General features: G+C 39.6%; 1 protein-coding gene across 3 annotated transcripts in view; it reads left to right on the plus strand.

Moving 5' to 3' along the window:
* Positions 1-17,086, plus strand: part of RERE (arginine-glutamic acid dipeptide repeats) — a 251,296-nt gene that overhangs the window by 194,839 nt on the left and 39,371 nt on the right. For all 3 annotated transcript variants that reach the window (XM_026862554.1, XM_026862556.1, XM_026862555.1), the window contains exon 11: positions 574-654. In XM_026862554.1, coding sequence (XP_026718355.1) covers positions 574-654 — 81 coding nt within the window. The remainder of the gene's footprint in view (positions 1-573; positions 655-17,086) is intronic.

Raw genomic sequence — 17,086 nt, forward strand, 5'->3', positions numbered from 1 at the left:
CCGCTGCGAGCCGCGGAGGGGGAGCGGCCGCGGCGGCTCCGCTCCCGCCCGGCCGAGGGCTTTCTCGGGAAGGGTTTTGCTGCTGTTCCGCCGAAAATCGGGCCGCGAGAAGCCGGAGGGTTGGCGGCTGCAAGGACTCTTTAACCCCTGCAACACCTTCTCCGGAGAGTCACTTTTCTCCCCTGAAAATCGGCGTTGCGTATTTTCCTTCGCTTGGTTCTTCGTAGTTGAAAAATAGACTTCAAAGGAGACGTGCGGCAGAACACTTCGGTCGCTTTGAGGAAGAACTGACTGTGGTACTGACTTTTTTTTTTTTTTTTTAAGCCTCAAATGTTGGAAGTTTGGCGTAGAAGGGAGTGTGGTTTGAATTTTTCGGTATCTTTTCAAAGCCTTTTTCCCCCCGCCTGTGTTCAGTTGCTGTGTAGGTAATAACGTTTTCTTCTATCGACAGACCTTAAGCTAAGAACGTTGTTTGGCTGTTGTGCCGATTACCAAGATATATTTTTTTTTTCTTTTTCCTTTTTTCCTTCCTTCCTTTTGCTGACATACTGTTTTTGTTATCTTTTATCACAGAAACGTTTTATTAAGGGGTTGAGGCAGTACGGCAAGAACTTCTTCAGGATCCGAAAGGAGTTGCTTCCGAATAAGGAGACTGTAAGTACATTTGTACTTTATGTAATTTGCTTTTTCTCCTGCTGTTTCGGTGTTTGATCTTACGAAACTATTTCCTTTTCGCCCTGAACTGAATTCTCTTCAAACAAATGGAGGAGAAATCCACAGCCAGAAAAGGTAGCTGTAATTTTTAGTGCAGTTTTTAGGTCTTAGTGTATGAAAGATGTTACATAAAATAGTCGTCATTGCTGGACGGAGTCGCTAAGGTTGGGTGAAGTGTATTTATGGAGACCAAATCTAATTTTAAATTCTGACATTATGATGGGATAATACATTTATGTCACCCACTTGGACTCAAATGGCAGTGGGTAATTAAAGAAAGCCAAAACAAAACAAAATCTAATTGAATCTGGAAGACTGAGGTATGTGCCTGCTCCTGTGAATTCGGTTGTTGTATTTAACTCTTCACCTTCCTGACACATGCGGAGGACAAGCGTGTAACTTCAGTTGCTGAATTGATTTGTGGCTTATTACTCTACTGAACTTCATAAAGCTTACATAACTGTCATGCTATCAGAAATCCTGGCAAGTGCTTAGAAGGAAGATGGACAGGGAGGAGTGGCTGACATCTTCAAAGGAAAGAGGGTTTGGGAAGCCTTGGGAATCTAGTTACTTTTCCATTAGTCCTAATTGCCAAGCTTCTCTAGAAGCTTCGGTTTCTATTCTGCAGGTGTCATTTCACTGCTGGGAGGGTGGTTTTGTAAAGCAGTTTTCATATTTGTTCTGAATTTAGAAGGGAAATAATGAAAATTGAGTTCGACTATTTTCTAGCAACGTGTTAGTGATCTGAAAGATGTTTATTTAAAGCATAATCAGTTATTTAGACTTTCACTTGTGTGGAATTTGGATGTTCAGTGGGGAAGAGCGTTACTATAAAAATATTCTAAAACCTATCACTTACTGTAGGATGTTTCCATTCTCTTCTGAGATGTTCTTGTTAGACGATGCTGTGATACCACAATCTTCTGTTGGTAAATAGTTCGTAACACCGCATATGTCAAACAGAAAGGGGAGGATGAAATCATTCCCGGAGTGCTTGGGTTGGTGTGCATGTTCACTGATTCTTTTGAGGAAGATGAGAAAACTTCATTACTGGTCAAACGTAGGTAGACCTTGCTTTAGTATTCTCTTGGATTTTGAGGTGTGAAGGCCCAGTGTTGGAAAGGTGACAGCTTAGAAGGAATGCCAAAGTAGTATGATTCTTAGCACACAGTCTGATAAATCCAGCACACAGTCAGCTTAAGCAGTCCTTTCCTCTTTTGAGAATCTCCTAGCAATGTGTTTAGAACAAATTGGTTCACTTCAGAAGTGAATTCTGCTGACGGTGAAGTTGCTGGGACAACAAAACTACTTTTCTAAAGTTTGAATTGCAGCAACTGTGAAATACGCTTTTAAATATAAAATGTCTTTTTGTGATAAACAGTTTACAGGAGAAAGGAAAAGAAAAACAAAAGTACTGAGGCTTGGGGGCAGGTGTTGGACCCTGTTTGTGCTACTTGACTTCTACATTTGAACTTGCATATCAGGCCTAAAGGCTTTTTGTAAAAGTTTTGCAAGTGGTGTGAAACTTTATATCAGCTATCATTTTTCAAGGGTTACATTTTTCTTCATTAGGTCTAAATTCTCAGTGTAGAGAAGACTAAATATTAAGTTTGAGCAACTGTGAAGCAGAGTGTTGATGGGTTTGAGTAGGCTTTTTTAGCCCCCAGTGGTAACTGATCTACAAATAACCTTTGACCTACAACGGATTGTTTAATCTCTGTTTCCTATTTTTGCCCACAGGTCTCACTTCTGCTTTCTTTTAATTCCCAATCTTTTTCAGACAAAATTTACAGCAGTTTTGCTGTAGTAAGGCATACAGAATAAAGGCTGCAGTAAATAATATTCGACTATCCAGTTTTGTTTTTCCTCCTTAAAGTGGAATAATGAATTATGTAAATTACAAGCCTGTGGAATTAATTTGTCTGCGTTTTTTTCATCACCAAAATAATTTAAGATACTTTGCCTGCTATTTTTCTATTGCAGTGTGAAGTAACCCTCTAGCAATTCCAGAAATGCTAGAAAAAAAAGGCCTTGTTTTCCTGTTTAGCTACCATATTAACATGAAATGAAACTCTCAAAACTATTACGTGGATGCAGGAGCACTACGGCAACTCCCAAGTTCTGCAAAAGCTACTTGAAAATGAGTCAGGGGCATTCTTGAAGTGACTTGCCCTAAATGGAAACCAGGCTAGAGGTCAATACGTCCTGCACGTTTCTAATTTATGAGAGTTTACCTTACCAGTCACTGAAGCCCGTGGGGAGGGGAGCCAGCATTTTTGCCTCTCTGCAAAACCTACTTAAAGTTAAATCTCCTTATTATCAGGCTTCTTGTATAATGTGTGCCTTTTTTAGACATTTACATTTATGCTGCTTTCTCCGGGGGAGAACTCTTCCTAATTTTTGCCTTAAGCCCTGTGGTTGGAGCATTACAATAGTGCAAGATAAGTAATGCAACAGAAATAGAGAATTATTGTAGAGCCTATTTTATATTAAAGCAAGCTGTGGCTACTGTAGGGGAAGTCAGAATATAGAGGTGGATATGACATTGTATTTCTGTTATAATACTGGAAGATGTGAAGTGGCCAGGGTGACAGATGAGAATTTAGGCCATACTGTACTAAGTTTTCACAAGCGTGTTAAGGAATGTCCTATTTGAGTGGTGCCTTTGCTTTTTTTTTTTTTTCTTCCCATAGTTAGTATACAAGATCTTTTAAGAAAACCCTGTATTTGTCAATGCGTTTTGACTAATTTAACATAGTTTATCAACTTTTTTTTTTTAGTTGTTTCTTCTAAATTAATAACCAGCAAGGAAAAAAAAATCTTTACAAAAGGAAATATTTAGCACATTTTTAAGCTGTATGTTTGTTTAGGTCTTCACTTTTCCAGTTTATTTTAAAGTTTATGTCTGAGAGGGGTTCCCAGTGGGCATGAATGTAAATAGCTGTAGTATTCTCTTCAAGCTGTTATAAGCAAGAGACACAGGAACTAAAATAAGTTCTTAGCTGCGCATGCCCTCTGCTGAAGTGGGAATGCTGTGATGGATCGAGGAAAGCCTGGAGTTTTAGGGCTGGATCAGTGTTAGTTAACCTTCTGCTACTCTGGAGAAAAACTGCCTCCATGTAGATGAGCTTAAATAAAACAGCTGAAACTTCCTTGGGTTTCCATAGAACTCTGTCTTAAATCTAGCTTCTCCTCCGTTCAGGTTATCTTTCTGCCTTTCCCCTTCCTCCTGAAGAGTTCTCTCGTAGTTTCAGCCGGAGTTGAGTGGGACAGCTGGTGAAGTGTCCTGCTCTCGTTTGGTCTGTGCTTAGCACCACTTTTGATTCTCCTACCTGGTGAGGTGGGAAATAAATTTAGGAGGCAGCTATTGTGACGTGAGCAGTTTTCATTAATAACTTTTATTTAAATCCGTATGTTGTGAGAATGCAAGGTACACAGCTGACAGCAAGTTTTTGTAAGTATATGATTTGGCTTTAAACATGGTCGTTCCCCTCCCACCCATTTTAGAATAATTTGCTAGAACTTAGTGATAATACAGAATTTTCAAAGGATCTAAAGTTTTCCTGCTCTGAATTCTTCAGGTGATTACCCTGAACTACTTGAATTTGAGAGTTTTAGAAGCCACCAGCATTGTGATAGGCCTGATGTAAACGTACTTAAAAGCCTACAAGGTTGAGGATTGTCTTACTGTGTTCTTGCAAATATATTTAATTCTGTGTTAGTGACGTTCAAAAGGTAGATAGAAGCCTGGCATGAACATGAGCAATGTCCAGTCAGAGCAGGAGGAGGACGCCAAGTCATGGTGTCAGCTTGCTGGGAGTTAGGGCTGGGTCCTACCTTGTGCTGGTCACCCAGCAGTGCTTCTCCAATCTTCGTCAGGGTGCATTTTCACTTTGCCTGAACTATTTAATGCCACGGTCCCAGGAAAACAGATTCATTTTCCTCTGGCTGGAGTTCCTGCAGCCTGCTTTCTGTCAGATGTGTTGTCTGACCGGTGGAACTCAAACATCTGATGCTGGTTGATTAGCCACTGGAAATGGAGGGGAGGGGGGGTGGGTTTGTCTCTTTGGCACCTCAGCATAGATTTAAGGAATAATAGCATGTTATATCATTAGCCATGGCGTACGCTGCAACTGGTTTGAGGTTTTGGAGACACTGTCTTCAGGGGAATAGGCTCAAGGACTTTTCCACCTATCCTTAAAACCAGACACTTAGCTGAGCGTTTTGAGGCTCTGCCGTGACTGTGAAGGTTTGTGGTACAGTGATTGTGACCGTGGTCTCGTCTGCTTGTCTCTTTTCGGGGCAGTCTGAAGCCCCTTAGTGAGCCTTGTAGAGCTGCTTGCTTAGTGAGACGTCCAAAAAGAGGACAGTGAATCTTTGTGGAGGCATATGCAGACTTTGCTCTAATTTTGTTTTGAATTTCCCTTTTGAGCACATAGGTATCTTTGGTGTGTGATTTTTATTTTTTTTTATTTTTTGGTTTGGCTACTCAGCAAGAGACGACAGAGTGCAGTCAAAAGGTCTTGTCTCTGTGTAGATGCTTCTGTATTTAGCTTTAAAACACAGTATAAACAGAAGTCAAGAATATCAGCTCTTTTCCTTAGATCAAAATACCTGCAATGTGCTGTATTTATGTGCATGAGAACTAAGTATGCATCCTTTTCTGCTTTAGGAAAAATAGTCTCTCTTCCTGATAGCAACATCTTTTTCTCCCAAGTAAATGCTGTTGGGACATATCTCAGAGACTAAATAAGCTGTGCTCTGTTAATGTTAGGAGACAGAATGAGTGCAGTGTGAGCTTTCAGCATAAACTTCTGTTTAATTTTAGATTGGGGTTTAGATAAACAATTTTATTCTTGCCTCATTAATGCTTAATCTTGTGTTACATAATATACAATATTGGCTTCCTGAGTAGCTCTTAAATATAGTCAAATGTGTAGTAACTGAAAGGTCACTGCAGTTACCATATGTGCAGCCTGGCAAGGTGTTTGTCCTCTCCGAGGACAAACTGTATACTAATCATGTCAACAAACAGCCTTAATAATAATATGCAAAATTCTTACAAGCATATGAAAGGTAAAGATTCTCCCTCCACATAACTGTTCAAATAGCAGTTTTCCTTTGATCAAGAGAGGGGGATAATTAGGTGAATATATTTTGGTCCGTTACTATAAAGTGATTAGTTAGGCCTACATTGCCTTTTTTTAATATTTGCATTTAGTGGTGTAACTTATTTGTACCAGGAGCTGAGTTGGTGTCTGTGGGATGGGCATTATCACAGTTCTCCTCTCCCAAAGGAAATACGTTTTATCAGATGGTATGTTCCCCTAATGATAGGATATTAATACATTGCATAGTCAAGGCATATTATTTCCTGACTTGTCTTTGCTGCAGAAGTGTTCAGAAAGGCACAAGCTATGTAAGCCCTTTCTGTTTGAAAGCCGAACCTTTTTCCTTAATAACTTGTTCTAGCCTAGATGCAGTCAGAGCTGAAATTTTCCATTAGAGTTTGAAGCGACTGCCAACATAAACAGCCACTGCTTCTTTTCATTTCATCTCTGCTCGCTGCTGCTAGTGCTTCCATGGCGTGGCTATTACAGTTGGAGGGTTTTGTTCTTGTTAAAACACGGAATATAGACTTCACATTTTAAAAATGATAGCCTCACACTTTTTTTCTTTAGTCATAGCAGATATCCTACTGGGCTTCAGTCCGTTTTGAAAAATGGGCAGAGGCATCAGTTGCTTTTCTTGTGTAAGTGAAACCATTGATTCATTTGCATAACAAACTCTTTTGTAGGGAACATGTTGCTTTTTTGTTTTTTTGGGGTTTTTTTGCTTTTTTTTTGAGGGTGGCTATATTACCTGATTGAGGCAGAACACTAAATGAATATGTTTGGCTTTAAGGTAAAGCAGTGTACTGAGGAGGCACACAGTAATTCAGTTCACGCTTCTCACCAGGAGCAGAATAAGTAAGCCAAAGAATTTAATGAAATGCTGAGCTCATAGGAGCTGAGCTCAGATGGAGATATTCCTAAATTTAAGTGGCACTGAGCTGAAAGCTGTTTACAAAGACCAGATCATCTATAAGGGATGTTCGGTATGTGTGTTCACTGTGATTTGGCTGGTTTTTAAAGTTTAACTGTTAAACCTATTGCAAATGTCATCATTTTATTGGATAATAAAACAGAAGGCTTGGAAAAGTCTTTAAAGCAACATAAAGGTTTAACTCTAGTATATACCATGTCGTCTTCATCTCTAAAACTGATTTCAGGCCTTGCAGGTGAGTGGAGCTGCCAACTCTATACTTCATTGGACACGCTTGGGCCACAGTTCAGCTTAGCGGTTTATCCACATCATATGTGTTCCTTTTGTTTCACTTTCCTGAGTTTCTTCCTTTGACTTAACATATCATGAAGGTATATGTTCCTTGGCTCTTCAGTCCTTGCTCTGTGACCTGCCTTTTTACATTGACTGTTTGCTTTTAGGGCCTGGTGCCTTTAGTGTGTGGCCATCTGATTAATGACTACGGTTACATCCTCCAAAGACCAAAATACCCTCTCACATACCTCTGTCTCTTGATTTCAGCTGAAGCAAGTAAAACCAAGGAAAACAAGTACCTAAATGTGCTTTGGTTTTTGTTTTAAATCTCTTAAGCTTTCTTTCTCTTAAGAGAAAAAGAGAACTCATTTTCAATTTTATTATTTTTGTATTTTAAAGGTAAATTATGGTGTTACCAGCTCAAAAAGTGAGCTGCTTATTCTTCTTACTAAGAAACCTTTGTAGGTGAGGAGCATAAAACCAGAAGGTGTATTCACTGTGCCAACTGGACTCTAGAATTGCGTTTAGCATCAGTAATAAATCAACTCTGCGCTATGATGGGGTGGTTTTTTTTATTATTTTACATTACAAGATTGAAACTCATTGTTTATTTTTCTCTGAAGGTTTAGAGGTAGAAGTAAAATATTGTTGCAAGCAAAAGAGGGCCATTAGGCAATTGCATTGAGTTCTGTCAGAGCGCCAAAAAGGACAATTTCTGCTTTGTAGTGAAAGGTATGTAGTTGAACATCTAAGCCAAGAGTATTTGGGAAATTGATACAATATTGTCCAAGTCTTCCTCAACAACTGAGACAACACCATGCTGCTGTGACTCTTCATAGTTCCGTTACACTGTATTTTCCTTACCTCTGTTCATAATTCACTGTCATAAGGGCTTTTGTTTTGTTTATTTTCTCATTGTGAATTCTCTTTTTTTGCATCTGTGCTGCAGGGTATGTGTGACTGGTTAAAATGTTTTTGTTCACCGCCAGCTGTATACTTTTTCTGCATTTTTCTTTCCCTGTGAGAAAAGACACTAGCTTTTTCTTTTGTGGTAGCTGTCAGATTGTATCAAATACTCAGACATCAATGCTAAGGTCCTATGAATCTCAGGTGCATATAATAGGTATCTATTTGGGAATTTGTGCGGTTTATTTTCACAGTTGAGTGTCCTATTCTGGCAAGTTGCTTTTCCACAGATGCCGTGCACCAAACCCTTCACGTTGTTTGTTTCCCATCCTGTTAGCAACTGAAGATATGCTTTAAAACATGAAGATGGCTTTCAGAAAGGCAAAACTAAACGTCATATAAGCAACAGTGACGTTTGTAGGGCATCCTGTCCTAGGACAGTGCTAACGTTACAAAACCTGGATAACTCCTTGACGGAATTAATCTGTATAATCCTGCCTGGTGTCTGATTTTTCAAATGGCTTAATAGAGAAATAGTCTCCATTTAATCCTCTCTGGTACTAACTCACAGACCTGCAATTGGTATCTCACGATCTTTAATCGTGTACCTAATGCACAGCACTGTTGGGTGTGGAATTGGAGCTTTTACAAGTTAAGAGCCGAGTCAAAACCAAACTTAGTGACCTGCTCTGGGAAACCAAAAACTTCTGTGGCAAAGCAGGAAGATAAGCCTTGATGTCCTTTAGAATAGTTTCATTGATGTAAAAGTGGTGTTGCACAAATCTCACCCTGCAAGTAGTGGATTTAATCTATGAAAGATACACATGAATCAATGGCTTTGTTTTCTGGCCCGTTAAAGACTTCTGTTATGCATGACCGTGGCTTTCTAAGATGGTATTGTCTGTTGGGGAGGGATGGGATGGGGCCAAAGGGGACAACACAGGGCAAGTCTCTTTGTTATGCTTCACATGGTGTCTACCTGGTACTGGTTAGTTCCTCTTTCTTATCTATGCAGCAGGAATGTTAACCTCTAAAAATTCCGGTATGGAGCAGACAAAGGAATGCTTTCTTAAAAGGACTTTTAGAAAGAGAGGGAGATGTGGCGACAAGTAGTTTGGTTGGCAAGTCCTGAGTTTTATGGCAATTGCTCAAGTCTGAGATAGTGAAAAACAAACTTGGGTGAAACTCCAGCAGTTTTCGCAGCTAATTCAGCTTGGGTGTTTGAACTTGATGTTTACGGCCTATACGTAATTATTTTTTTTTTTTATATGGGGTGTGTGCGTGTGTATTTGGGCTAAATTTCACCCCTAGTTATCCACTGGAAGCCAGCACAAACTGCTCGGTTAGTTTTTGCCAAACTGGTGGCTTGCTTACATTTGAGGAACAAGCATTCTGTCTTGCTACTTGTTTTTTTTCCTCCTCAGCACCCACACTGCTTTCTTATCCTAGTCAGGGATAATGAAGATTAATTGCAAATCTACAGTTAAGGGGAAAAAAATGTAGCGGGGGCAGCTAGATCGTAGCAAACATAACTGAGGATGTTATCTAGGTGTTGTCCCAGGTGGTGGCATTTCACGTGTGTATCCACAGTGCGTGAGAGAGAGAGAGAGATTACAATTTCAAAAGGTATTGCAGCAGTTTGTCTTGAATTTTCAAGTTCAGGAAGCAAACTAAATGTAAACAGCTTGGACCTGTTGAGAGAGTCATGTTACAGGAAAGTCAGGGTGATCTGGAGTGCGTCGTAGTGCAAAGCTTCAGACCCTTAACACAGACATTCATAAAGTTGTTGTCCAGGTTGAGTGGGGTTCAGTAGAGCAAGCCATTTGGTGGCAAAAGATTGTTGCACAAAACAAAAAACACCACAAAACAAAACAAAAACCAACCTGTCTGTTGGCAGAGAGTAAACTATACTTTTAATGCATCTTGCCTGCCACACTGAGCATGAAATTAACTTTCTCCTTATACAACAGATCATTGGCCTTAATCGTCTCTTCCTGCCCCAGATGGCACCGTAAGAACGGTATCTACAGTCTTCTGTTGGCATAGAATCAGCCCCCAAATACATTATTCAGTCCTAAATATCCTGTAATATGCTGCTATAACTGTACTGTGAGAACAAGACAATAACAACTTCAGTAGACAGATGCACTCATTTTGTCATTTTTGTTTCAAACCAGCTGTAAAAAAGAAGCAGTGCTTGATTACTGGATTTTTTTTTTTTGTCGTTTGTGTGGTTGTGTTTTTTTTTTCTTGCCAAGGAAAACTCCCAGGAACTACACAGATTTTGGAATAAACTGAAAAGGGGGAGTTAAGAATAGTGGCTTTTGTTTAAAGGGGCTGTACTGTAGGGGAAACGAAGGCAGTTTGTGGATATAACAGGCTCTGTAGGTCTTGTACTTTAAGAAACATTTAACATCACAAGCTGAAAACTGCTGGTTTGTTTTGTTTCCCTTTTGTTTCCCCTATTTCATATCTGAAAGAAGAGTGCTTGGGAGTATGACAGAATTCAAATTCTCATGAAGTAATAGGTGATGGTGGTGGTGTTTTGGGTAAACATCTACTGCTTTTACCACAGCAACACATAAGGGAAGAGGCCTATTCTGCAAGGTTGGTAGGAGAAAGGCTTCAAATCTGAACCTCAGCCCTCTAAGTGTGTGTATGATCGTGGATTTATAGCAGGGGATATGTCTCCTTTCCCTGACAAGAGGTAGGAAGCATTTTCAGGCATCTTAATGACTTTTGGTATGTAGAAAAAAAAAAAAAAAAAAAAAAAAAAAAAGATACTGAAGCTGTGAGCCATGAGAAATGCTTAGGCTTTGGGTTTCCTGTGCCTGCTTTAGACTAGTAAATGTCTTGCAAGACCGGGGTCCACCACTGGTCCTGTTTGTATATTTTTCTTGCTGACTGTTGTTCCAACAGCATCCCATGTAGATCTGCTTCCTTAGGCTGCAGCATCACGTGTTCTGCAGTAAGGAAATTCAATACACTGCTTCATTTCTTACTTCTAGTCTAGTGAAGAAGGTGCAGGTTAGTGTTGGGTCAAATGTTGAGTAATCAAAGCAGGTTCCTCAGAAAACCTGTTGCTTTTTACATCCCTTACTTTTTAAACACCTTAGAATGTCAACAGATATGTTTTCTTCTGATTTAGCTCTTCTAAGATTAAATTTTTCAATTCCCCTTTTCTTGTAAATGTGAACTTTGGAACGTTTTGGGAGATGTAACGAAAGAGATGGTTTCTTAAGTAATTACTGTATGGAAGAACTTGGAGTCTTGGGAAATAGGCGAAGTGTTATGAGATTAATGACAAAATCAAAAATGTTGACTACTGATGGTTGGGAAATCCGTATTGGCTCCGGTCATCTGGTGTATAGAAAATTGGCAAGGAATGTTGTTTCTTTTTATGCTAACGTGCTCCTGTACAGCAGTAAGAAATCTGGCATTTAAAAGATGCTGATAAGTACTTTTATTGCCATGGTGAAATAGATTGTTCTTGTTGGGTGGAACAGTTGACTCCTCTCCTTCCCCTCCTCCACATGTACTTTCTGTGCTCCCTTTTTTCTTTTTTCCTACCAGTGCCCATGACCCAAACTGAATTATTTTGTACAATGCCTCTAGACCCTAACCTTTAAAGAAAGGGGGAGAGTACATTCCAGGTTATAAAACAGCTCTTTCCTCATGCAATTTGAGAAGTCCTCCCCGTTGTTTAATTCTGGGCCTGCTTTGTGCCTGGTGCCTCTTGTTGTGTAAAGCACTAGGACATCCCACAGGAACCCTTGATTTATTTTGCTAACTCTGCCCTTCTCTGTGGTTCAGAAACCTCTTAATGATCTGTGAAGCTCCAAAATTTTGGAGTTGAACAGTAGTAGTTTTAAGAACCTCCTCTACTACATGAAAGTCTTTTAACACTTTCCACATGCTGGGTTTCTGGCCTCATGAAAAGCTGACCTCCTACAAATACAGTTTGTAAAGCGAGGAGTCCTGGGCCAGGGCTTGTTAATGCTATTGTGAAATGGGGGGCAGAAAAAAAAATGTAATGAAAACTCCGGGCTCTTGGCCAGCAAGGAAGATGTGATACAGTGAACATGTTCCTGTTGCCCTTTGTTACTGTTCAGGTTTGATTAGTTTTGTTTCCTGTAAGCTTAATTACAATTCTTTTCTTCTTTTTTCTTTTTTTTTCTTTTTTTTTTTTTATGGCTAAGGAGGGGATCTTTGCCAAAGCTCAAGTCTTTCATTACCTGAATTGCAGTGAGAGGGAACTGGAAAAACAAATCATGGCAACTCCCCAACAAACAAACAAACCGGGAGGGGGGGAAGAACCCCCAACAAAAAAAAAAACCCAGAAGAAACCCCATTAAACTAGAAAAACAACCCGTTTCTCTCTCCTTCCTTGTTCCTGCAGCTATGTTAACTTTCCATCTGTTACTTTCCCCTCCCTGAAGTTTCTTTTAGGCCTTTTAGGTTAAGAGTGAATTTAGACAAATGTGTAATGCTCACTGCATTACTTGGATTTATCTTTTCTATTTAGCGGCACGAGATAACGGGAAAGAGAGATTTTGCCATCCTAAATGCTTATTTCTAAGAGCCCAGAATGACATTTCTTGCCTGTGTAGGAAAGGGTGGAGCATGTGAGCTACATGACCTCATCAGAGATCCATATACATGCTAGTTTGTCTGAAAGGTTGTTTTGTTGTTTGTTTTTTTTTTTTGCCTAGGTGGTGTTTTTCACATTTGGTTGTGCTTCACTCGAGCTTAGCTGACTTCTCTGCGATTTTGTGTTACACAGACTACACTTTCTGCATAGGTTTCCTTGCATTGTATTAGAGTGATACAGTTGCAGTGTATAATGTGCTTAGATACTGGAAGAAGATAAATTACAGAAATAGATGTTTTGTTGGTTTGGACTCTGGTTTTGTTCTGCAGTATTCCATACCTTGCAGATTGAGATGTGATTAAAAATAAGTGCCATAAACCTTGCACAATCTGGATGCTTAAAGGGCATTTTTCCACATGCATTTATCCTAATTCCCACTGTTCAGTCAGATCCAGTATATAGAATAACTCTGTGGGTTGTATAACTGGACTTTCACCTTGTTATGAAGAAGTGACATGGACAAAGGCCTTCCACCTTCGATGCTGCGTTAAACTTGTATTGATTTAACAATTCCAGCTCATGTTCTTATTCTGTGGCATTTGATGCGTTAGATTTTTTTGTTGTTGTTGTTGTTACTGCCTGGCTTCAGAAGAACATTCTTTTGTTGTGAGCATAAGAGCTTCTAAAAAGAATTTGTCTGCTCACTGTTGGCATAAAGCTCTCCTCCCTATCTTTCCCTTATTTATATACTTTTCAGGTGATTAATGGTTTTGTTTCAGAGAAATCTGTGTTTCTTAAACTTGTAAGCCTTTCAAAAATTACTCCAAATTATTTTCAGCTAAAGGATGAAAAGGTGGAAGCTAAAGTCTTGTTAGATTTGAACCACTAGTGAATTTTAACCCATAGCTCTCCAAGATGTATTTTGAAATAATGCACATACTTTTAGAAAGTTTTATTTAATAGGTGTGTATCTGCTGTAGAGGCACAAATGAAGGTTATAAGCTGCTGTTTGTGGGTGTTATAAATGACCCCACTTGCCCTCATGCTTCAGAATATTTTTCCATGGAGCATATTAATAGTGCTACTGAAGAGAAATCAATGGGATTAAGTGTTTATGTGAAAACTGCTCTGCCATTTCCCTTCCTCATCTGATCTGTCATTTAGAGTCCTTATTCCATGTTTACACAATGCTGAGTCGGGACTCTTAAAAAAAACCAACCAACCAAACAAAAAAAAACACCACCAAAAAAAAAAAACCAAACAACAACAACCAAAAACCCCCAACATGCTGGCATGTAGAAACTGCAACTGTAGAAGTTTTCATTGCTTTAGCAATTAAGTAGTATGTGATAAATTCATGTGAATCACCACTGAATAGCTTAGTTTTATATATTTATGTCTGTGCCAAACCACTGTTAAGTTTTTGGTTTTTCTTTTAATTACTGAAGTTTTGCTTTGACCTTTTCAAGTGAACTTACGTAGAAAAGATACGGGGAGTTTTTAAAACTTGAGTTGCGTATGATGTTCGATTGCTTTAGTTGTCATCTTGGAGCTGAAAATGTGGATGGAATCCTGCAGGCTGTAGATAAACAGCCTTTCTGGTGCACTGTTCAGTCTTGGTTTGGCGTTCCTTAAAGGTCATGTCAAAAGGAAGAAAAACAAAACAATAAAAAAATAATCCTAGACTAGCAGCTTTGTCTTATTTTAGGAATAAGAAGTTCTTTGGGCTACTGATTTTTCGGATATTCTTGCTTCAGTCTCTCCCCAGGAATATCTCATCTCTCCTTCAATGCTGAAAAAAGTCCATTGTGTAACTTAATTCCGTTTACGCTTTACTCTGTTAATCAACCTCCAGGTTCTGCAACTTCATTGCAGCTGTAACACTCTATTGGCAAAAGGAAGGAAAAGAAGAAGAGGTGGGTTGTTTTAATGGGGTTAATGTCTGTAGTTGAAGTCTTTGCAGACTGAGCAGTACAGGGATAAAACACAGCTAGTGGAAACCTGGTGGATGGACGTTGATAGATACGGTTTGCTCTGACACTTAATTAGACCTGTCCGTTTCTGAATGGTTGTTAGAAGGTGGAAGGACGGGGCTGGGGGGGTCTGTTGGGTACCAGGCAGTTTCCTAAGATCATCCATCTGCTTTTATTCCTCTTCTCCCCCATTTCCCAAGGTCACCTTCATCTGCAGTATACAGCGGGGATTTCCATTTTATTTCATTAGAAGTGTTTTTGAAGGGCAGCAGAAAAGTAAGTTAGATGCTGCCAAAGCTTTGTTGCCTCTGTATTATTTTGCCTTGTCTCCATCATAATTAATGTTGACGTTGCTTGCTTGAAGGCTGCTGGATTCCTGGCAGCTCTGCTTTCTTACTCCCCAGGGGATCTCCTAGCTATGGGATATATGCCCTCTGCGATGCAGACGCTGAAAAAATAAGTTGCAGGTACCTGCATCTTTCTGAACAGAAACAACGTGTGCCCATTAATTAAATCCTTTAATAAATTAAAAGCCCTTTTGTAGGAGGCTTCCTCTGTTAGCTTTGAAGCACTACTGAGGAATCCTGCAAACTGGTACCTGCTGAAGGCTCCCAGCTCTGCATCCCTTGGTGCTGGGAGGTTGGAGCTGTACACCTGCTCTGGGCCCTCCCGGGTGTCCGGGGTCACGTCGATGCAAATTTTTCTAAGCCCAGTGAGTAACCAAACCACAGTAAAAAATGGCCAGTGAACTACAGAAAAAGCTTTGTTCGTGTATTTGACAATTAGAATGGTTTCAATTATGAGACCACTTTGCAGTAGCATGTGTTTGATGGATTAGGGAAACATGACTAATAGAAAACCTGTCTTGCTGCTTTGTCTCTCGAGTCTTTTCGGAAGGGGGGAAGGAGTGTGTGCTCTTTGGGTTAGCAGCAGTTCTCTTCTGAGTAGGGAAACACAAGTTAAGGCACCCTGCATGGTTTTAAATATTAAAAAATAACCAGAAACTAACTACTGTAAGAACTAACTATTTGAATTCAGAGTTATGTGTGGTATTTACTTATATACTTTTTTTTCTAGTTTTAATACTTTACCCTTGAAAGCTCAAATTTTTAGAGTGGGAATCTGCCTGGTTGAGCTCCTGTTATGAGTGTTACTCTGCTCAAGGTAATTGATGGACTGTAAGGAAATTATTTATGTTATCTGTGGGTTTGTTAGGTTTTGTTCTTGGGTTTTTTGGTTTTTCATTGCCAGAGCACTAAATATAACACAGGTACTCTTCAAACAGAGATACCAAAAGAGGATACGGGTAAGTGGCTGTATCTTGTAATGCTTTCGCCTTGTCCCATGTGTTTCATCTATTCAGAAATTCAGTTGTTCTTAGAAATCTGTGTGTCTGTACAGTAAATAACTTTTCTGAAGTTAGTACCTCTCTCTAAGGCCAAAAGGAAACTGGTGTTTTCCTCCATTGTTGGATGTAATTCTTTGGTGTGTTATATATTTTCCTTTGCAGTAAATTAAAATACATACACAGCTGCAACTACAGTACGTGGAGAATATCCTAATTCAGGGAGCAGCCTGATTAGGATTGGAAGCAAAACCAAATTCGGATTTGTTATCCCTTCCACAGTTCAAGGCTTGTTAGCTGGATTGTTGGGTAAGAACCACAAGACAATTCCGTAGGAAGGCAGGCAGTTGGATGGTTAGGCTTACATAAGCTTTTCCATGCCAGACGAGTGACACGGTGTGCTCTGCTGACCTGTTACCTTCTTTACTACAGTTCATAGTTAATTATTTTCTCTGGTTGACTGTCTTTTGAACTCTTTCTGTATGGAGAGTTATCATAGGTTTGGAAACTAACACAATGATTTGAAACCTTTGATCTTATCTGAACTCGTTAAACTTTTATTTGAATTTATTCTGAGGAGCAGAGCGTGTGTGTGGCAGACAAAATGACTAACAGACTCGTTACTGATCAACATAATCCTGAAAAAAAAAATATATATATATATAAAGAGTTTCCTCTCTCCCTGTTACCCAGTTGTTTGAAACTAAGGTAACATTACTGAAAGCCTTGCTCTCTTCTCCCTAGACTGCAGACACTGGCTGTCCTGGACAGTGACAGCCAGTGGTAGTCAGGTATCTGATAATATAGTTGCCTGCCCTTTGAAAACTGAATTAATGTTAGCAAGCCAATCTCCTAGGATACAAAGCAAAGACTTGGGATGGGGGGAAGGCACATGCTTCAAGTTACCCTGGATTTTTGGTTTTAAGGTGATAGCACCAGTGAGTGTTCATTCTCCAGTGGAAAGTAATAATATGGGTGGGTATCTATTGTAGCATTAAAATTGCAGTTAATTTGGGGTTTATGCGATGTAGTCTCACTCTCGGCTTGTCCACATCGGAAAATTGACTACCACATTTGTACAGGAGCAGTGTAAATTTTACTGGAAAAAAGTTAACCCCTTTCCAGGGTAACACGATGATCATTTGATGATCCGTTCTATTATTGGCATGCCCCCGTCATTCTTGGGTTCGCTTTCCTTGGGAGGCCGCGATTGGAAAGAGCAAGAATGATAGGAACACG

The sequence above is a fragment of the Athene cunicularia genome, assembly GCF_003259725.1.
Source record: "Athene cunicularia isolate RWA chromosome 21 unlocalized genomic scaffold, athCun1 chr21_part1, whole genome shotgun sequence".
NCBI lineage: Eukaryota > Metazoa > Chordata > Aves > Strigiformes > Strigidae > Athene > Athene cunicularia.